The 22,585-nt window shown below is 41.3% G+C and overlaps 1 protein-coding gene across 1 annotated transcript; it reads right to left on the bottom strand.

The window, feature by feature from the left end:
* Positions 1-4,103: 4,103 nt before the first annotated feature.
* On the bottom strand, positions 4,104-9,813 carry NEFL (neurofilament light chain). The gene is made up of 4 exons (XM_006055161.4): positions 8,616-9,813; positions 7,426-7,550; positions 6,686-7,038; positions 4,104-6,055 (listed from the first exon to the last, which is right to left on the bottom strand). The coding sequence occupies exons 1-4, from the start codon at positions 9,660-9,662 to the stop codon at positions 5,913-5,915; spliced, it is 1,668 nt and encodes a 555-aa protein (XP_006055223.1). The 5' UTR covers positions 9,663-9,813; the 3' UTR covers positions 4,104-5,912.
* Positions 9,814-22,585: the final 12,772 nt, after the last annotated feature.

The raw sequence follows: 22,585 nt of genomic DNA on the forward strand, positions 1-22,585 counted from the left end.
CTGGTTATAGAATAAAAAGAGAGTATTTGTTTTGCTGCATCAAAGTATCCTTCCTGCTAGTTGTTTTCTTTTAAATGGGCATATCAGGAAATGGTCTGTACTCCACATGGAATTAATAAGGATGTGGGGCGGTTATAGACTGAAAGAATGGCATTAAGCTAAAAGCAAAGGAATTAATGGTCATCAGTACACAAGCAAAAATTTCTTTAATAGCTCCAGAAACCCAAGCTTCTCAAAGTGAGAAACATACAGCATTTCAGTTTTTTTATAAAGCCATTTCATATTTGATTATTCGTAATCCATATAACTTGTGTTTATTAGATATATCCAATTTAAAGTCATGTGTGTACTATATCAGAACTGAAGGTATTAAAAAAATCAAAGGTGTCAACTCAGATGGGTCTGACCATCTAACAAAACAATAAGCACCTATTTTTCATAACACCTTAAGTTCTGTATTAGCTGCCACTGTATTTATCTCAGTTAACTAGACTAATATTGCATTTCAAATGAATTAATGCAGGGAAGGTAAGGCCTTGAAGTATAGCTATGATGCTTTATAGGAAAAAAAAAAATGTGGAGACTTCCTTGGTGGTCCAGTGGTTAAGAATCTGCCTTCCAATGCAGGAGATGAGGTTCGATCCCTGGTGGAGAAACTAAGATTCCACATGTTGTAGGCCTTCCACCGCAACTAGAGAAGCCTGTATGCTACACTAAGGACCAATGGAGCCAAGTAAATATGTAAATATAGTTTTACAAAAAAATAAAAAATGTGGGGATACATACGAGGAACTAATGTACCTAGGACCCTTTGAACAGATATCCCACAAGGGGTATTAATAAAGACATCCTTCATTAGAAGAACAAACTGAAGATAACCATTAATATATTCATTACCAGACTGTCCATAGTTTTTACAAACATATTTTTAAACCTAAATTAGGACACATGATCAGGTAAGAATGAGTACATGAATGAGAACGATAGAGCACGCTATTTGAAGCTGAAACGGTTTCAGAATTTCTTGAGTTGATGATTGCTATTCATAAAAGAAATAATGCCCACAACTTTATGGAAGCCCCTGGTGACCTTCATACTCAATGCTCACGTCCTTGTGTAGTTCCTTCCCACAATGAATCAGACAGACTGGTCTCTGGACCAATAGAACAATGGTAGTGATGATGTGTGTCTTTCTAAACCAGGTCATAAGAGGCATAGCTTTGATTTCGTGAATGTCTTGCTCCAGGGGCAGCCAGCTGCCATGCTGCAAAAATCTGCAAGCAGCTGCCCAGAAGAGCCCACACGGATGAGGAATTACCATCCTACTGAGTGAGCCACCTTAAAGTAGATTCTGGAGGCCTAATCAAGCCTTCAGATAGATAACAGTAACCTCATACAACATCTGACTGCAACACCACTAGAGACCCAGAGCCAGAACATCCCAACAAGGCCATCCCTAAATTCCTGATTTGTGGAAATTAAGAAATAAATTATTGGGATTGATCCTAAATGTTTGTGATCTTTGAAAATAAACTTCAAATTCATCTCTATTTATAAAACCTGGTTCTTGTCTTCCTGCAGCTTAAAATTTGGCAGAAGAACTTATATGGACATAAATAATCAAAGGATTGGAAGAAGAACTTAAGCATTCTCAGTAACTGCAGTGGAACACTGTGAATGCAGATGTGCCCTTGAACTGTACAAAGACTGTAAGAATGCCGGTAATTGTGTGAAAGTTTCCAAGGTGCTGTCACAACACAAGCCTTTGAAAATATGCTCTGATTCCACAAGGAACCAGGTGCTTCCCAAGCTGGACTACAAAGGATAGTCAGTGCAATAGTTGGTTAAGAGCATGGACTTTAGAGCCAGCATGGGATATTTGAGGGGCTCTCCCCAGGGGGTGCTAGTGGTAAAGAACCTGCCTGACATTCCAGGAGACATAATAGATGCAGGTCAGATCCCTGGGTTGGGAAGATTCCCTGCAGGAGGACATGGCAACCCACTCCAGTATTCTTGCCTGAGAATCCCATGGACAGAGGAACCCGAAGGGCTATAGTCAATGGGGTCACAAAGAGTTGGATAGGACAAAACAAATTAGGAGGCATGCATGCATGGGAGATTTAGATCTCAGCCTGCCACAAACTAGATTGTGACCTTGGTCAAGTCACTTAACAACTCATCTGTAAAATGGGGATGATAGTCATACTGAACTGATAACATTGTCATAAGAAATAAATCGATGAGATGATACATATTAATAATGCACTTAGATCAAGGCCTGGGACACGGCACATATTCTGATAGCACTACAATCTCCATGGAGGGAAAAAAGCAACCCAATTAATTGCTAACCAACTTAATGCTAGGGAAGAAACTTTACATGAAGTTAAGCAATTCCCCTGTAAGAGATGGACTTTAGTGTGGACATAATAGTGATATGTACATTTCCCATTCAGCCATTTGTCTTGAACTTTTAAAAGCTTTTCAGAAAATTTTGAATCATTAATCTAGAGTGGATCTGAGAAATCAAGTGCTGAAGCCTTTTGTAGCTAAGAAGACTGAGGCCAGAGTGGAGGTGGGGCTGGGGATGGCCCGCCATCCACAACAAACAACACTAAAACCAAGAATAGACAGTTGATTTTTGGTTCTCTGCTCTTTCCACCAGTGTTCACTGGACTGGGACTGAGTATTGAATACTCTTGACTTTCTAGTCACCCCAAAGGCATTTTAGCCTACCAAGAAGTTATTAATTCAATCAACATTTACTGTGATGGCTCAGCAGGTGAAGAATCCTCTTGCAGAGCAGGAGACACTAGAGACATGGGTTCTATCCCTGGGTCAGGAAGATCCCCTGGAGAAGGAAATGGCAACCCACTCCAGTATTCTTGCCTGGTAGATCCCATGGACAAGGAGTGTGATGGGCTATAGTCGAAAGGGTCACGAAGCGTAGGATCCCACTGAGCGACTAAGCATGCACAGTGATAGGAATGATGCTAGATGCTGGAGAGCAGAAGGTCTGATTGCCATATTTCTGAGGACCCCTCTACAGTAGAGGTTGCAGACATTTACTAAATGATTGTGAAAATAGATGCCACCTCCAACCGTGTGTTGTTCAGTCACTAAGTCATGTTTGACTCTTTGCAACCCCATGGACTGCAGCACACTAGACTTCCCTGTCCTCCACTAGCTCCCAGAGTTTGCTCAAGTTCATGTCAATTGAGCCAGTGATGCTTATAAACACACTTAGTAGAGGAATTTGGCTCCATCAGCAAAGATTTCCCCAAGGGAATGACAATTGAGCCTAAATCTGGGCAAGGCTGAGGACAGTATAGAAAAGATGAGTTGCTCTAGACAGAGAAAGCAGCCAAAACCTTGTGGCAGATGGGAGAACAGAGGGCTGGGGTGGCTAAAACACCAAAGTGAGGGAAAGGAAAGGGGATACACAGAGGGTGAGGCTTGAGAAGTAGTTTCAGGTCAGGTCTAGACAGACCTTGAAGATCATCTTAAAGATTTGGGGTTTTATATTAAAAGAAATGGATAACTACTGGAGAGTTGTAATCAAAGAGACCGTGTGATCAAAATTCCCTTTTCTAAAGATTACCTTCCTCTAGAACAGGAGTCCCCAGACTCTGGGATCTAATGCCTGATGATCTGAAGTGGAGCTGATGTAATAATAATAGAAACAAAGTGTACAATAAATGTAATGCTCTTGAATCATCCTGAAACCATCCCTCCTCCCTTGGTCCATGGAAAAATTGTCTTCCACGAAAAGAGTCCCTGGAGCCAGGACACAGAGGTTCCTTAGGGTGGTGGCAGTGTAAATAGGGAAATGTGGATGGATTCAAGATACCTAGGTAGTAAAATCAATAGGCTTTGGTGATAGATTAGAACAGAAAGATTGGAGAGAGGAAATGAGAGGATGATGTCACTGAGACAATTCTACAGTCTCTGGTCTGTAGAATTGGATGGCTGGAGAGTGACATCATTAACTAGGGGAGGGAATACAGAACAAGAGTTTGAGAGGAGCAGAAGGGAGAGGGAGATTGGCCAAGGTATCACATTTGAGGAATATTTTTTTTTAAAAAGACTCCAAATCCATTCAGTTTAGATTTTTCAGTATTTTATTATGGCACACAGGATAGAGTATGGTACAGTGTTCTTACTTCAAGAAATTCTCAAACCAACCACTTCCATTTGGCTAAGGTTACTTTTTCACACATAATTTGCTTCTGTCTGAAATTGACCATATGCAGCATCCCATGTGTAAGGAACATAAATGTGAAAAGCTTGATTTCTGAGGCAACTCCTAGTCTTTACAGAAGCCAATGTACAGAGAATCCTTGTGGTTCAAATCCATAGCATCAGGGCAGATAAAGCAATATTTTACCTATTTGCTTTGGTGAGATATATTTAACTCAAAATATGTGGTGTGATGGGATCTGTAAACTTTAAATGGAGACCACTTTGCTTCCAGATTAAATTCATGACCTTTAAGAGGTCTCTAAGCAACAAATATTGAACAAACTTAGCTGACAAAGCAATTGTCTAAGAACAGAAGCAGAACAAAGGATAATCAGCAACTTCATTGACATTCCACATCAAGTGCAAGTGCAAGAGCTTTCATACCTTTACAGTGAACAGGATGGACGGGTGGGGGTGTGTATATGATGCAGTGTCCAACCAGTTGGAGCTATCACTGAAATCCAAATAGTTCCCAATAAAGACATGCAGACCTATGGCAATGTAACACACAAGTATAGAATCCCCCCTTTAGTGACTGATCACAATTTCATTATCTATATCTGTAGTCCTTAAAAAGTTTGAAATAGGTGGTATTGAAGGCTACTTGAGGCAACAGAATTAAGCTAACTACACACTCAATCATGAGCTCAGGATTGCAGGCAACATGTTTGCAATGGCAAATAAGCTTCAATATTCTTAACTCCCTTAAAAATTACACATTGAGAAAATTTTATTCCTTCTGATTACATCATTTGCTTGGGCTTCAACTTCTGCTCATGATAGTTAGGCTATACTTTTTAAATGTGGTTACAGTGACAGATGAGTGGGATTCACATTCTACCCATATGCTTTTACTATTATATATTAGTGTTCAAGTTACCTGTTTACCATAAAGGTAGACACGATTTCAGACTGCCTCCAAGAAAGCCATTCCCAACATTATGCAGTACACTTACGGGGCAAAGTATATTGCTATTTACCAAAGAAAAGGAACCCCAGGGATTCTCATTTATTCAAGTTTATTATCAGTAAAATTTTCGAGGGGAGAGATTTCATGAATGGTCATGACCTAATCATATCCTCAGAATTACCAATTAAGGGGTGGAAATGCACTGTAATTGTTAAAATTTTGACTTGAAAAAATTTGGAAGTCTATAGTCTACATCTAGTGTCTGCTATTGGTGCCCTCTTTAAGATATCTGAATTAAGTCAACAAGCACAGCAAGGAATGTCATTCAGTGTAACTTTATTTACTATTTATTGCACATAATTCGAGGTCTTTAATTTATAACCACCAAAGATTCAAAGGACTATTTTTTTTCCCATGAAGTTTAACATTAACATTAGTGAATTCATTTATTCATGGTGTGGTTTTTTTATTGTAAACATCTGAATTATTCACATTGCCATAGATCCTGAACTCATAAGCGTGGACCATGCACAGGCTGGCAGCAAGCCAGGAAGCCACTCTGCAAGCAAACAGATACTCTGCGGAAGGAGAAAAGTCATAGCACAACATTTAATGTCCAACCTAAGTCATCTCAGAATTATACATATATTGACTTCTTATTCATATAGTATCTGCAACTCAACTGGTTGGTTGGTGATAGGGTTGACCTGATTTCGGGAGAATTATTCCTGGAAAAATTAAGGGAAGAGAAGGGAAGGGTTCAATCTTTCTTCTTAGTGGCTTGCTCCTCCCCAGCACCTTCATCTTTTTTCTCTTCCTCCTCTGCTTCTTTGGTTTCTTCTGCTTCTTCGCCTTCACCTCCTTCTTCTTCCTCCTTTGCTTCCTCAGCATCTTCCTTGGCAGCTTTAACATAAAAAGCAAATGTACAAACTCCAAATGCAGGGTGAGTCCAATCAAAACATTTCTGCTTTAATTTTGTGGGGAAACACAAGTGTCAGAATACTTTCCCCAAACCTCTTTCTCCATGCAACCAAGACCTGCTGGGCACAATCTGCCACTGAACAGATATTTAAATAGAATGAGATTAGGTTCTAGGTACTAGATGCTCTGTTCTTTCCAGGACCTTGGGTTTTCCTTTATTATGTGTTCGGAATTCATTTTTGTTTTTTAGGACACCAAATGGCTGAGTTAAAAGAATAGATTTTAAAATGTTTCATTAGGAATAAAAAGCAGCAGGAGGATTTTCTTTTTTTATGTTACTTTCAAAAAAGTACCATGCTAATAAGAGACTGTGTGTCTCTGGGAGAACAGCCAATTTGAGCAATGAGGTGCTTACTAAAGATCTGTTGAGGAAATAGAAAGATGTATTTTCTTTTAAAGATTATCAACTCCTATCTGAATAATATTTCCTGGGCATAAGTGAGGTTTCATGTATTTTACCCAACTCCTAACCATAATCCATGCCCACGCTTCCCCTGGAGTCACCGGGTGGTTTTGCTTTTTATTTGGTTTTGTGTTTTGTTTTAATCCTACCTTCTTCCTCTTGGGCTCCCTCCTCTTCCTCGGCCTCAGCTTCGGCTTCGGCCTCAGCCTCAGCCTCAGCCTCTTCCTTCTTCTCCTCTTCCTCCGCTTCTCCTTCAGAGGGCGGCTCGTCCTTGGCTTCCTCAGCTTTAGCAGCCTCGATGGTCTCCTCCACCTCTATCTGCTCCTCCTGGACGTGGCTGGTGTAGTAGGACGGGAAGGAGCGGGCAGACATCAAATAGGAGCTGGTCTGCAAACCTCCATAGGCAGATCGGCCAAAGACCTGGGAGCTCTGGGTGTAGCCGGTGGTTAGGCTGCCCACACTGGTGAAACTGAGCCGGGTCTCCTCACCTTCCAAGAGTTTCCTGGGGAGGCAGGGGTTAACAAACATGAACACCGGAAGTGTGCTCAGCCCACCACTCATCACCTCCCCCAAAGCCAGGCTGAAAGGCAAAGGCAGGGTTGGGAATTATCATAACCTAATGACTGGGGATGCTGTGACTGAGTCCAGGAGAAATATACAAAACAACAAAAAAGCGCCTTAAAATATAGTCCTGTTCCTTACGCTTGAAATGCAATGGGAAGCTAAGAACAGGCCTCATTATTACAGGATTAAATTCTTCTTGGAAAAGGCCAAAAAGTAACACAATTACTCCAAAGGACTATTTTTGAAGGTTTCTGATTCAACAGAAAGGAAGTCTGATTTTCTTTCTAAGGTTGACAGGCTGCTACCTTGGCACTTCCATTTTTACCTGTAAGCTGCAATCTCAATGTCCAAAGCCATCTTGACATTGAGGAGGTCTTGGTATTCCTTGAGGTATCTTGCCATTTCGCTCTTTGTGGTTCTCAATTCATTTTCCAATTTGTTGATTGTGTCCTGTTGGAAGACAACCGAAAAAAAAATCTAAGTGTAAATCTCCACTGCTATAATTTTACTACAGCATAGCTGCAAAGGCCTAGGTTTAATTAAAATCAAAGTGCACATCCTAGCTAAAATCTCCCCTAAAATAACTGTCTTTTTTCTTTTTAAACCTTTCTTTGCTTGCCTTAAAAAAAAAAAAAATCCAGCTTCACAAAGCTAGAGATGAAAATCAAAAAAATGATAGGAAAAAAAATTGATAGAAGAAACATTTTTTTTGTTTTCATTAATTAATACACCTAATGATCATCATAAAATGCCTGCAAAGAACTAAATGGATTTTTTAAAGTTGTTTCTCACTCACTAGTTAGCTTTATCAATTTTATCCAGATTGTATACAGGAAATCCACTTATTTGTAGGAGAATGAAGTAGATAAATTTAAATTTATTTTCTCTAAAATATTTTCTATGTATCTTATTTTTTCTTCTCTCCAGAAAAATGGAGATCCTTAAAAGAAAAAGAAATGTTTTACTATGACCATCATCACCACTGCAATTTTGACTGTATTCCTGTCTCACTGCTAAGGGAAGAGAGTAGTTGGTAAAACTAGTCAGAAAGGATAACTGGTCACAGTTATCCTTCAGAACTAATGAGAGCTCATCGCTATATTTATTAATCAGATGATCCAACCTCTGCAGCAAAGCAACTTGCGCTGAATGCAGGACAGCTGAGAGGCAGACCAGAGGCAAAGTCCAGGTCCAGTCCCTCCTCCCATCCCCACCCAATATCCTGCAGGGCTGGGCAGCTTTAAAGAGGAACGGAGATTCAACTGCACGCAGCATCTATTAGCACACCGCAGTCGCGCCCCCGCCCCGCCTTCCAAGTGCCCCACCCCCTCCCACACTGCCTCCAGGAAGTCAAGTTCCACCCCTCCCCTTAATATCTGCTTGCTAATGCCTCATCTCTGATCTTCTCTTTGTAGGCGCGCCCTCAAGTCTCCGCCACCACCCCCACTCCGGCCCATCCTAACTCGATTCTGCAGCACCCTCCCCGCCCTCTCTGCCTTTCGCCCGGCGCCTCACCTGCATAGCGCTAATGTCGGCGTTCTGCTTGTCCTCGAGTTCCTGCAATTGCTTCTCCAGGGCTTCGTTCATGCCCCGGCATGCTTCGATCTCCAGGGTCTTGGCCTTAAGCAGGCGGCGGCTCTCGGACACCTCGTCCTTGGCGGCGCGCACAGCATCGGTGTTCTTGGCGGCGCTCTCGGTCAGCACCGTGAAGCGGCTCTTGAACCATTCTTCGGCATTCTGCATGTTCTTGGCGGCCAGCTTCTCATACTGGGCGCGGATGTCCTTGAGCGCGGCGGAGAGGTCGGGCTTGGAGGACACGTCCATCTCCACGGAGATCTGTGCGTACTGGATCTGCGCCTGCAGCTCGGCGATCTCCTCTTCGTGCACTTTCTTCAGAAAGGCGATTTCGTCCATCAGGCTGTCGATGCGCTTTTCGAGCTCGGCGCGGGCGAGAGCCGCCTCGTCGGCCCCTTTGCGCGCTTCCATCAGCCGGCCCTCGGCGTCCTCACGGCTCAGCACCTCCTCTTCGTAGCGCGCCTGCAGGTTGCGCAGGGTCTCCTCCAGCCCCTCGCGCTCGCCCTGGAGTGCCTGCTTCTCGTTGGTGGCGTCTTCCGCTGCCAGACGCAGATCGCGGATCTCCTGCTCGTAGAGCGCCCGGAAGCGGGAGGGCTCGGAGTGCTTCTGGCGCAGCACCAGCAGCTCGGCTTCCAGGACCTTGTTCTGCTGCTCCAGCTCGTGCACGCGCTCGATGAAGCTGGCGAAACGGTCGTTGAGGTCCTGCAGCTGCGCCTTCTCCTGGGTGCGGATCGACTTGAGGTCGTTGCTGATGGCTGCGACCTGGCTCAGGTCGAGGCTCTCGAGGCTGGGCATCAAGGAACCGGAGCTGGAGGAGTAGCTGCGCCGCACGGACAGCGAGGAGGAGACGGGCGCGGAGTAGCTGGAGTAAGCGGAGCGCGCGGTGCTGTAGCCGCTGCGCACGCTGGAGATGTGCACCCGGGGCGTCTCCACGTAGCGCCGTTTGTAGGAGGTCGAGTAGTACGGCTCGTAGCTGAAGGAACTCATGGTGCCGGTCGGTGCCCCCCTGGCCGGCGGCGGAGATGGGGGCCTAGAGAGAAGAACGGGGAGGAGTGGGAGAAGGGAGGATGGATGGCTGTGTGCGGCTCAGCTCGGTCCTGCCACCCCTATTTATACTGAGAGAGGACTCTGACGCAGCTGCGATCGATCACGGCGCGCCTGGCCAGTGGGGGCAGCGCGCTGCTGCAGCCAAGGCAAGGATTCTGCGCAAAAGGAAGGTGGGGGCGAACCACGGCCCGCGGGGATGCTGCGGCTGTAGTCCTTTGCACTTTTCTCTGAGACCCTCTGTTTTCTCTCAGACCTCGAACCCCCTCACTCATTTCCTTTCCCTACCCCCACCCCATCCTACTTAATCCTTGACCCCTGTATTACTCGGATTCGATCGTGCCTCTAATAGCAAGTTATCATTCCCAACTGACACCTTAGTTTTCCATACCCCACCCAGTACCATGGAGACACACTACCCCTCTAAGTCGCCCCTTCCCCACCAGGGTTCAGCATGCCTCTGGTATTTATGGTGCCTTCTGGGCACTGGAGATACAAATGATTGTCTAAGGTTGCATGTATGCGGCATATATGGAGGAAAGTTTTCTATTTCTCTGTAGCTCTTTCTGGAACTTTCTTTATCTCTTTAACCCGATTTTTTTTTTTAATTCTTTCATGCGCTCCTCCTACACACGCGCGCGCGCACACGCGCACACACACACACACGTGAAACTGCGGCACTCCCGCTGTTGATTTTAGTGTTTCTAAACCCTTTGCGCAGTTCATATCAACCTTATAGTGTTCCTAGATTTTCTCATTTCTTTCTGGGGAATGAAGCCTCGAATACTTTGAGCGTATTGAAGCGTATAAGTGGAAGGGAGCTGAGAAGGCGTTTGAAACTAACGGCAGAAAATCGACTTGCAAAGGCAGCGGCCAGCTCTGCAGCGGGGGAACTTCGACTGTCACACGTTGCCTGTAACTTCTTCATCCCTAAATTCCTGCTCCACACCACTAACTCCATCACATTGAAAGCCCCTTTCCCTCTTTTTAGACCCGTGTTACACCCAACCTGATGATTTCAAGGAGCTAGGCAGGTGGCTGATTTTCAGGGGGAAGCTACTGCCGCCGCCGGGAGGGCGGAGCGTGTCTCCAGGGAGCAGAGCTCCGACCGAGACACCTTGTTCTGGGACGGGTGGAAAATAGCCGTGTGGTTCAGCCACCGAACCCCTCTGATAAATACACAACAGATACAGTCCGAAATCCATTGTTTTATTTTAGGGAACACCCAGGTACCTGAAAGAGTGTGCACGCCGTAATGCACACTGATAAAGCCCTGCGGTTACAGAGCATTTTCACACACGTTATGTTAGGGAGTCCTCCGGTTTCAGGGACAGATTGCAGAGATATACGTAGGACACCTAAGCTTTTTCTAAGCAGGCATTTAATCTGTGTTTTCTTTGTGTAAGAGTAGCATTTGCGGTGCAACATACTGATTTTTTTAAAGAAGCAAAGGAAAGGGAAACAGTTTTCAAACAGAGAAGCCGGTATCGCTTTCTCTGTGATGCTGAGAGGGACGAAATACTTGGAGCTGGTACCACAGAAGCTGCTGGAGCAACTGCAACCTCTCCCCTGGACAGGGCAAGATGTGGTTCTTTATAACTTTAAAAAACCTTTCCCTTTTCGTGGTCAAGACTGCAGCAGAGAACTTGTATGAGATTTCTAAACAATCTTTAAGGTCTCAAGTAATACAACTTTAGAAACATTAACATTAGTAATTTAAATCTATCAAGCGGTCCATCCACACTCAGTCATCCTGGGATCTTCAAGCCGAGTCTGTCCTGCATTTTGCCTGACCCTGGCAGATGTGATTAGGCACTTACTATGATGCCTTTTTCAGCCCAGGCATCTTTGGTCTTCTCATTGATCAGTGACTCAACAGTGGGAAAGGCTTCTCTGGGGAAAGAGAGGGGAGTGTTGGTAAAACTTCAGTAAGCCGTATTTTTATCTGCTCCCAATTACCCATATGTGGATGACAAGTGACAATGGATTTTTTTTACCTGCCCCCATTTAAACCACATTGTTTCACACTCACTGTGTGCGAGTCCGCCTATGCCACACTCTTAGGTATTCATGAGATCATTTCCTTTGTGCCAGCTCCTTTCCCTCCGTTTCAGGTCACCCTCAGAGATCTTAAGTCCATCAGCAGCTTTTTTTTTTCCTTTTTTTGCCATGGCTCCTGGCTGAAGCCTTTGACTGCGGAGGAAGTGGCTCAGAAAGAGGGAGGCGGCTGACTGATGCTGCAGGGACACTGAGATGCTGCGGAGAGAAGGAACCTGTGGGCCTCTGCTGCAGTCCTTTGAGCAGCTGAAAAGAAAGACACCCTGGAGTGTGAAGGGTAGGAATGAGAGGGCAGGGACCCTTGTCTTTGCTGAACCTGGTGAAAAGGGTGTGGGGAGAGGGGCAGATCAACTCTATTTATGAATGTAGAGCTCTGGTCTTTTTCAATAGCTCCACTACAGCTTTGCTTTAGAGGGGCTCCCAGACCCAGCCTGTGTTTGAGTTTTGGTGACTACCTTCAGCCTTCCTCTGCTAGGTACCAGCTCCTTTTTAAAATATTCTGTCCACTGAATGAAGTAAGTCAGCCAGAAAAGGAAGAATATCGTATGACATTCCTTATATATGGAATCTAAAAAGAAATGATATAAATGTACTTACAAAACAGAGACTCACAGACTTAGAGAACGAACTTGGAAAAGGGAACTTGGAAAGGGAAAGGATGGAAGGAAGGGATAGTTAGGCAGTTTGAGATGGACATGTACACACTGCTCTATTTAAAATGGGTAACCAACAGGGACCTACTGTATAGCACATGGAACTCTGCTCAGTGGTATGCAGCAGCCTGGATAGGAGGGGCGTTTGGGGGAGAATGGATACATGCATATGTATTTGTATACGTATGTATGTATATGTATATATAGATAGACAGATAGATATGGCTGAGTCCTTTTGTTGTTCACCTGAAATTATCACAACATTGCTAATTGGCTATATGCCAATGCAAAATAAAAAGCTTAAGTAAATAATATAAAATATTCTGTCTAGTCATTCTTCTTTCTAACTCCTCTTCCCAGCCCTTTGTTCTGGATACCCATGTGGCATCAGTTCTGTGTGTCAAAGCAAAGGTAAAATGAACAACTTTAGGTCATCTGTTTTAAAAAAGAATCTTGACTTTTCTTCCCTTATCATAAATGATTCTGCATCAGTGCTGTTTGCAGGGGTGTCATTATTTCTTTAGAAGAAGGCTCTGGGGTCTTGTTACACACCTGTGCGTTTATTCCCCTTTAAGCACATTCTCAACCAACATGAAACTGGTTGAGGACTGCCAACAAAACCCACTCCTAGAAGATAAAAAATATTTTAAAAATAAATAGACAAGTATGTTGATGAAATTCAGAGAATTTCTACTACTCTGGTTACCCCTGATAGCTCTGTAATTCCCCTAAATGACTGTTTGAAGTAGTTTAGTTTAAAAGTAATATGTTCTAACATTATCACAGAGCTCATAAAATATAACTCTTCGAAGCACTGAAAAAATTTAACCCTCTCATGCTGGGAGAGTCAGAAGTTTCAGATGGCTAGAACCTGGTGCCTTTTATTATTTTACAACCCTTTGTCACACGAGAAGTACATATTGGCGTTTCTTTCGAAAAGCTCAGCTCTAGGCTAAGATTCTTATGAGGCAGATCTCCTGAGAACATCAGCCCTGGGGTCAAGAGAACAAAGTTCTGCCACCAGTGTGCAGCAGGAATAGTCCTCTTCCCTATCTGGTCTCCACTCCTCACCTTCCAGTAGATACATCACTGTGAGCAACATTGGCATCAATTTGTCCATGCAAAGAAGGATGAAGGAGATAAACATGTGCAGGATGCCTACCCTAAGAAAGGCATTTGATATCTTATCATTTAATAATTCCCACATCTCCATGAGATGGTTATTGCTTGTTCTGAACCAACAACTGAGGCCCAGAGAGGGTAAGTAATGTGCCAACTCACCCAGCTACTCCACACCTAAGCTCAATCTGCTTCCAGTCTGACTAGGCCTTTATTCATTATACACACTGCAGCCACTGACATTTGCTGCTTCTTTCAGTCTCTGTGGAATGTGATAATTGCATGCTATAGTCTCTGTGCTTGTGCTAAACCACTCATGTTTGCAGGGGAGACCAATATGAACTGATTTATACCGTGAAGAAATTGTTCATGAGCCTGTTTTATTTGGACACCTAGTGCTGGCAATAAACTGCAGAATTATTATAGGTTTCTTAAGAGTTCCAAAATAAAATGGAAGCTACCCGCAGAACATGACACATAATTGATGATGTGACTTTCTTGACACTACTCTAAACATCAGTTTACAAGACACCTTTTCTGGAATGAATGACCTAAATGCAACTTTGCTGATTTAAACTCTTTAGAATAACTACATTATGACATCTACCTTTTTACTAATTAAAATATCTTTGTTTTCCACCCTTGTAATAGGTCTTCTTTAGCAAAATGACCTTTAAAATTGCTCTAAAGAATAAAAGAAGAAATGCTGGCAGCCAACATCTCATTATGGGAGTTTATCATGCTTTATCCACATCTTTACCTTTTTTGGAAAGAAATACAAGTAAAATCAACAGAAAATGTATAGCATGTGGAAATTACAAATGTATTACCTCTCTGCTTTTTAGAACCAGTTTATTTCCTGATATATTATGCTCACCATTGGAATCATCATACACAAATCTCTCCATCCCTGGGGAAATGTATTTGAAAGAAAACTTTCCTCCTTGTAATATAAAATATGACTAATTTTACAGCATCACATTCTGAAGTGATGCATCGTAAAAAGTGCTATGCAGCGATATAACGCAGACGGCGGCAGGAATGAGAATGTCACTTGAATAAATTAAAAAGGAACAGTACGCTTGTATTCAGGACACGTGCAATATTGGAAATGACAGGAAGTTGCTGTTGTCCAAGCAGAAATGATGACCATAGGTTTAAACTCCTAAATGCTTGCTGCATGGAACCAGTCAAGGGAATGTATGTTCTCCCCAGAGACCTGTTTCACAGTGCCTTGCCCTTAATCACAGCCAAAGATGCATAGGTAAAAAGAGGCTATAAAGGGGACTTTAAAGGGCTTCATTTGTAGTCAGTTCAGGCAGGTCCCCGCCCTATGGGTCCAAACCAGCAGTACTAACCCTGTTTGTTGAATTGTGCTTGCCTAACTGCCAGGATCACTCCAATATCCTTGCCTGGAGAATCCCATGGACAGAGGAACCTGGTGGGCTGCTGTTGATGGAGTCACAAAGAACCAGACATGACTGAAGCTACTTAGCACACATGTGAGTGCAAAGAAGTACATGCTGCTTCTGCAATCTGGGTAGCAATTAGCCACAAAGACATGCCGGGAAGCACCTGGATTTCTTGGCCAACCTTTGCAATGGTTTAATAAATCAGTCGGAGGAATGTGAGGTTTACTGTTTGCAAAGACAGCGGATAAGCATTTCCATCTGCAAGAGACAGAGACCCAAGGTCGGCTCTTTCACAGCCAGGCTGGAGCCCCAGGCAGAGCAGCGGTTCCTTTCACTGCCGTGGGAATGCAGCAAATGCGGTTGCAGCACTGCTTATGGGCGGATCCCTGGGTTTTTCCGGGACAGCAGACAGACTGCTGGCACCAGGATAGATGCGTAGCACTGGTGTTTGGTAAGTTGAATGCATAAGAGACAGTCTGGATTAGAAAAGCAAGACCAGATTGTGTCTAAATGGCTTCTTGATGAATTAAATAACTCCTATATGCATTTATACACTGCGTCACCGAATGCCATTAGAACACTTAGAATACACACAATTCTAAGTGCCCAGTGAAGTGGGGGCCTGCAAGGAGTTAGAGCAGACTCCTGCCTCCAAGGGCTTGAAAAATACCTGAGCAGGAGGAGGGAGGAGGGTTCGGGATGGGGAACACGTTTATACCTGTGGCAGATTCATGTTGATGTATGGCAAAACCAATACAATACTGTAATTAACCTCCAATTAAAATAAATAAATTTATTTTTTAAAAAAAGAAAAATACTTGAGCACAGTAGAAGCATCAGCTACTGATACACAGAGCGTGGATTAATCTGATACTGAGTCCAAGAGGTCTTATACACTATGCATAAAAGGATACATAGTAGATAATTCCATTTATATGAAATTCTGGAACAGGGGAACTAAGCTATGATGTTTTCCATCGTAGATTTCCAATCTGATTTCCGATGTATCCTTTAATACACTCCATTTATATGAAATTCTAGAATAGGCGAACTAATCTATGACGGAAAACATTCAGAGCAGTGGTGGCTTCAGGGAGTGTAAGGTGAGGAATGACTGGGAGGAGGCACAAGGGAATTTTCTGGGGGAAGGGTATTGTTTTAGGTCTCAATGGATGGGACAGATGTCTGCATTTTTCAAACCTCAGAACATAGTAGGATTTCTGCATTTCATTGAATATAAGTTTTACATCAGTAGAGAAAAATGTAAACCATACATAGACATATACACCTATAATTATAAACATAAATTTACAATATAAAATATATTTACAAGTAAAAAGCACATAACCAATCACTTTAAAAAGAGCTAAGCAGACAAAGCCCATGTATGTGAAATTTCAAAGAACTATGCAAAAGTCATTAATAAAAAGCAAAATTCTAGGCATTGTCTCAAGGAGGAGAAGAAAGTTACAGGTGATGTTTGCCATGATCTCAGAGAAAGGCCACATTAATGAAAGGAATCAGCATTCTGCATCTGGCTACTGTGCCAGGTGCTCTGTGCAGAGTTCAAATTTAATTCCCACAGTAACTCTTTGAAGTGGATGGTTTTTTTCTTCTAAAGATGAATAAGTGGGGGAGGGAAGGATTGAGAGATTGGGATTAGCAGATGCAAACTAGTACATACAGGATGGATAAACAAGGTCCTATGGTATATAGCACAGGGAACAATATTTAATATCCTGTAGTAAACCATAATGGAAAAGAATATAAACAAGAATATTTATATATATGTGTGTGTGTGTGTGTGTGTATAACTGAGACTTTGCTATAAAACAGAAATTAACATTGTAAACTGGCTATTCTTCAATAAAATTTAAAAATTAAAAAAATAAAGATGAGTAGGTATTGTATTTCTGTTAGTTCATCCCAATATTGCATTTAACATTTTTAGCCATCTTGCTTTGCTGCCTCATACTGAATTTGTATCAACTTAAAAAAAACCTTGAAAGCTAAGGCTATTCACTTATACTGTGACTTTTATAAAAACCTAAAAATATACCTTTTGTTTATTTTCTTCAAATCTAATCTTTAATATAAATGCTTTGAGTCCATTGGTCAAACCTGCTGTAATAGTTATAAAACCTTCCAACTTTATATCAAATTCAATAATGGATGAATTTCCTAATTTTTAAAAAATTAATGCCATTATAATGGGTTTTTTTGTGTGTGTGCTGTATTTCATAGACTTTTGGGATTGGGAAGTAATTTACATGCTTTCCACTCAGGTCCTCCAATGGCTGCTTCATCTTCAGCAGCTCTTAACCTTTCCTTTGCTTGTCCCATTTTGCGGAATGAGTTATATCTTCTTACCCTCCCCCCACATCGAAGCCACTGGACATTACTTTTAAACAGAGCTGAAATTTCTAGAAAGGCAGCAACATTAGTGCCCCAAATGAGCTTTGGTTTTTCACTTTTTGTTTCTCATTATGCTCCAGTTTCTTTTCCATGTGATTCAAGAGCATCGTCATATAACAGAGATGGTAACAGCGATATTTATGTGGAGAACAGAGATTTTCCCAGCACTTCAGCATGAAATCACTGGATCCTTGTAACCATGCTGTGAGACCAAAACAGTTCTACAAAGGTTACAGTCCTTGCTTCCTAAATAAGGATGCTGAGAAGTCTTAGCAGAGGCAAAGGATTTCCTCCCAAATCCTATCCCCTGTAACAATGAGGCCAGAGCTCTTACCCAGGTTATCTGTCACCAAATTCACTGGGAATTTGTCCTCCCCATCTTACATTTGCCTATGTATCAAGCCTATCATTTTCCAGATCCCTTCCTAGTAACCCTTCCGGAAAGACAGGGAAGCTCCAGGTGCTTCTCACTTTTAGGTTGGATTCTTCTTCTTTTTCTTTTAGTGTTTATTTATTTGGCTGTGCTGGGTCTTAGTTGCGGCATGCAGGATCTTCAATCTTCATTGCAGCATGAGGGATCTTTAGTCGTGGCACATAAACTCTTAGTTGTGGCAGGTGGGATCCAGTTCCCTGATGAGGACTCTGCATTGGGAGCACAGAGTCTCAGCCAGTGGACCACCAGGGAAGTCCCTCAGATTGGATTCTTGATGTAAAATTACTCAAATCAAAGCTTCATCTCTTTAGCTTGCACACCTGTTAAAATGCCAGTATCAATAGGAATGGTAAGAGTTAAAGCTGATATTAGTCCTTTATACCTAAGACTAAATATAGGTTAATAACTCGTTTTGAAATAATGAAAGTTTGAGAACCTTGAGCAGTGAGGAACTGGAAAAGGACAATAAGTGTCATTATCATAAAGAGTCTGGTCAGAGAATAAGCCAGAATGTTGGCAGGACTAGAAGCAGAATATCCTTGTAGACACTGAGTTCACACCCAAAGCAAAGGCTCCTATTTCCCTGATATAATTTGACCAGGATATAATTCATATTAGTCAGAACCTATGAATTCTGGGATGACGCAGATGTATTTAAGTCAGGGAAGAGACTCGAAGCTTTATTTTGAGATGTCTTCTCCCATCTGAACTTTGGCCAATGAAATTCTTGCATCGATAGACATTTGTCTGAGCTTCTTTGCTCTTACATCTTCAGGAAGGTACCAACCAACCAACTGGGAAAATGTCAAATGGAGAAAGAGACGGAAAGAGAAGAAGTAAAATGGCATAATAATGCACATACCAAGTACCCAAGTCTGAGCAAGGAAATTAAAGCATAATCCTAAATTTAAAAAGGAATATGGAAGTTTTGCATGTATTAAGCATAATTGCATGCAATAATATTAATAGAAGCTTTATATCAGGCACAGTCCTAAGTCGTTTTCTTGGATAATTTCCTTTAATCATCACAAAATTTGATGAGTTGGGTATTTTTTATGTGGATCATCTTTTTAAAAGTCTTTGTTGAATTTGTTATAATATTGTTTCTGTTTTATATTTTGGTTTTTTGGCCATGAGGCATGTGGGATCTTAGCTTCCCTGCATTGGAAGGCGAAGACTTAACCACTGGACTGGTAGGGAAGTCCTGAGTTGGGTATTTAAATAGTCCTCATTTTAAAGATGTGCAATATAAGGTTTAGACTAGAGCCTACACCATATACCTAAATAATTCAGGTATATGTCATTGACCTCTAATGAATTATGTATTACTATCATTCCATAAGGAGGAAGAAGGAAAATGAGGTTCAGAGAGTTTAAGAATATTGATCAAGGTCGCACAGCTGGGTCAAGGTCTGTCTGAATTCTCACACTTCCTGTTATGACCGAAGTGCCAGAATGTTTGTGAGAGGTGCTAGGCAAATAGCATCACTCACTGTATTTTTCCTGTGCAGTTTCAATTTGTAGACTGATACAAGAAAATGCTGCAACAGAATTGAGGTTGCACAAATCATGAGCAAGGAAAGTAATCCATATAATGGTCATTTAGACAAAGCACCACAAACACACACCAAATAAGTCATCTCTTGGTTTCATTAGCAGGCTGTAAAAATAGCCATCCATCACTGCAGTCATTTACAAGAAGCAAATTGCATTGGACCATCTCTCTCCAGACACAGGCTCCCTGCCTTATTGTTAACTAGCAATTTCTTTTATTATATTATCTGGAAGAGAAAAAAGCACACTGAAAAAGATTCCCTGCACCTTTCAGTATCACTTTATCCTACAAATTTAATAAACTGCACTACCAAATCTCATTATAGCCACAGATGTGCTGTTAAAGAGGTCTGAGATATTTCAATTTGAAAAGTGCTTTCTTTTCCTTATGCCAAAAAATTTTTTGCCCATTACACTGATTAATACTTACTTTAGCAGTTTCCAAATTAAAATTTTCTTCCAAATGAATTCCCCAATTCAGAAAGATCACTTAAGTAAGGCGCACAGCTCTGTCTTAACAATTAAATATACAGATGAGTGTAAGACTTGGTGGAAGAGACTGGTCCGGGCACAAAGTCACAGCAGTTCAGAAAGTAAGCACTTCAACTCTGAACTGGCCTTGACCTTAGATGGCTTCTCAGATCCTCTGCCAACCTGAGATTTTCTGATTCAAAAGTATGGAAGAGGCCAAAAGCGCTGAGTAAGCCTGGACCAAGGAGAGCTCTCACCTGTTAAGTGATGACAAATGAGAGTTCAAAAGCATAGGGTTACAACAAAAACTGAGACTTGCTAATATCTTACTTTAGAAGCAAGCCAGACAGAATATGAGCAAATGCCAAAAGAATGAGATTTTTGAGGGAAGAAACCATTACTAATTGCAGGGAATATATATTTGCTTATTTGTATTAAAGTCATCTTTCCTGGGGCTTCCCAGATGGCTCAGTGGTAAAGAATCTGCCTGCCAATGCAGAAGACACAGGAGATGTGAATTTGATCTCTGGGTCAGGAAGATTCACTGGAGAAAGAAATAGCAACCCACTAAAGTATTCTTGCCTGGAAAATCTGAGGGACAGAGGAGCCTGGTGGGCTACAGTTCATAGGCTCGCAAGGAGTCAGACACAACTGAGCGACTGAGCATGCACGCTTGCACCTTTCTTACAGCACAGAGCTAATAATAAACAGCTGAACAGCTATCAATATTTTATCAGTTGAATTGGTTGCCATTCAGCTAAGACAATAGAATTCATTTTCTCTCTTCTGTTGTTTACCTAACACAATAGGATTCAACTTCTCGTTTCCAATTTTTTATTTTCATGGGTTGATTATGAAAGAAATGAGAGAAAAACAGATCCTCCTCTTAAATCTTGCTCCAGGATTAAGTGTTGAAACAGCATAGACTAGGGCTATTGGCATTTTTTTCCCCTAGGACCCAAACCTCAGGATGAAGAATAGAAACAACGTCTCACACTGTGTCTTTCTTCCTTTCTCCTTTTTAAAGTCTTTAGTTCTTTCTCTCCTCCTGAAATGTATGTATTGCTGGTTTCTCTTTGAAGAAAGGAACCTAAGCATTTGAACTCAATGCCCAGGAAATGGTAGGCTGTGGAGTTTGGAGTTAAAGAGAGGACAGGCAAATAATCTCTAAGTATCACTATGGTAACCACTTTAGATAGTGAGTGGAGCCTGCTGTTATTTAAAAAAAAAAAAAAAAGACAAACAACTCAAAGAAATAAACAAAAAAAGCTAAATGTATCAGATATTATCTTTTCCAGATAATGAAATTTTTTGGATGCACTGTTGTTCTACAGCTCATACAAAGTCCATATAATCTTGGCAGACAACACTGAAGAGTGGGAAAGCGCTGGATTTGAGCCTGAGGTATTTGATCCTAGATCTAGCTCTGTCGCTAACAAAGCATAAATGCCTTTGAACTGGGCCATCTGTTCCCCTGAAGGGATTGGAAGACTTTCTAAGGGGTTCACGGAGAACAAGTAGTGCTAAGGGAGTCTATTTCCAGATCCCCAATTGCCATATGTAGTCTTTTGTAAAATCTATCTGCCGGAGAATTTGTGCTAATTCTGCTTTCCCACCTTTGCTATAAATTGAATGAGCTAAATCTGCAACAACAAGCTTTTGACAAAAATGAATTTAAATCACATGGGAAATAAGATAATTTTATTAATAATGTATTGATAAAGATGTATTGAAATTAAAAGATTAAAAGTATTCATTATTTCAACCCTTTCTAAGTTTGATGAGTTAAGTAAGGTGCCTCTAAGTGAAAATAAACAGGTATAATTAATAGTCATTTGATAAGATTTGGTGAAGCCTCTTTTGGTATCCTCCCAGAAAAAAAGTGAGTAAATTACTTTAACTATGCAGAAATAAATCTTTATGCAAGCTAGGTGCTTTCTAATTCTATGCTTTCAGCAAAATTAAAGGAGCACTTAATTAATTAGCAGATATATCATTAAAATAATTATTTTATTTTTTAATTGAAGTATGGTTGATTTGCAACGTTGTGCTTAGTTTCAGGTGTGCAGTAAAGTGACTCAGCTATATTCCTTTTTGTAATCTTTTCCCTTATAGGTTATTATAAGATATTCAGTATAATTCCCTATGTTATACAGTAGGTCCTTGTGGGTTATCTATTTTATACATACTAATATATATATGTTAATCCCAAACTCCTATTTTATCCCTCCCCAATATTTTTATAATAGGTCAATATGTGCTTTTTGGCTTCAAATTTGGAAAGATTTTAAATACTGAGTAACATTGCTAAAGCAATAAAAACAACACCAATATTTCTATTCCTGTATACTTATATATATTTTTACTTTTATACTTGTATGGGTACTTATATACTTCTATATTTATTTAGGTAAACAAGATTTCTGCAATTATATGTTTTATATTTGTGTGTATATAGTTATTTAAAAGAAGGGAATTGTTTTATTATTCATTCTAGCCATCAGTACTATTCATTTATAAATGTATAATTAATTGAGATGCATTCTAAATAAAAGTTCATTCTTCATTTTAACTCTGTATTTCCATTTTGCCAATGATCAGGACTGTCGAATTCATGTCTCATCAACCACTCATATACCTTCTTTGGGGAATGTCTATTAAATCAGATCCAGCATTTCTACTCCTAGGAATCTACTCAGAAGAAATGAAAACATATGTCTACACAAAGATTTGCATATGAATATTCATAGC

Source organism: Bubalus bubalis, chromosome 3, assembly GCF_019923935.1.
Source record: "Bubalus bubalis isolate 160015118507 breed Murrah chromosome 3, NDDB_SH_1, whole genome shotgun sequence".
NCBI classification, from domain to species: Eukaryota; Metazoa; Chordata; class Mammalia; order Artiodactyla; family Bovidae; genus Bubalus; species Bubalus bubalis.

Coding starts and splice junctions, on each gene's coding strand:
- NEFL (XM_006055161.4), bottom strand. CDS start 9,662: ATGAGTTCCTTCAGCTACGAGCCGTACTACTCGACCTCCTACAAACGG. Junction 7,551..8,615: donor CCGACATTAGCGCTATGCAG/GTGAGGCGCCGG, acceptor GTCTTCCAACAG/GACACAATCAACAAATTGGA. Junction 6,056..6,685: donor GGGAGCCCAAGAGGAAGAAG/GTAGGATTAAAA, acceptor TTTATGTTAAAG/CTGCCAAGGAAGATGCTGAG.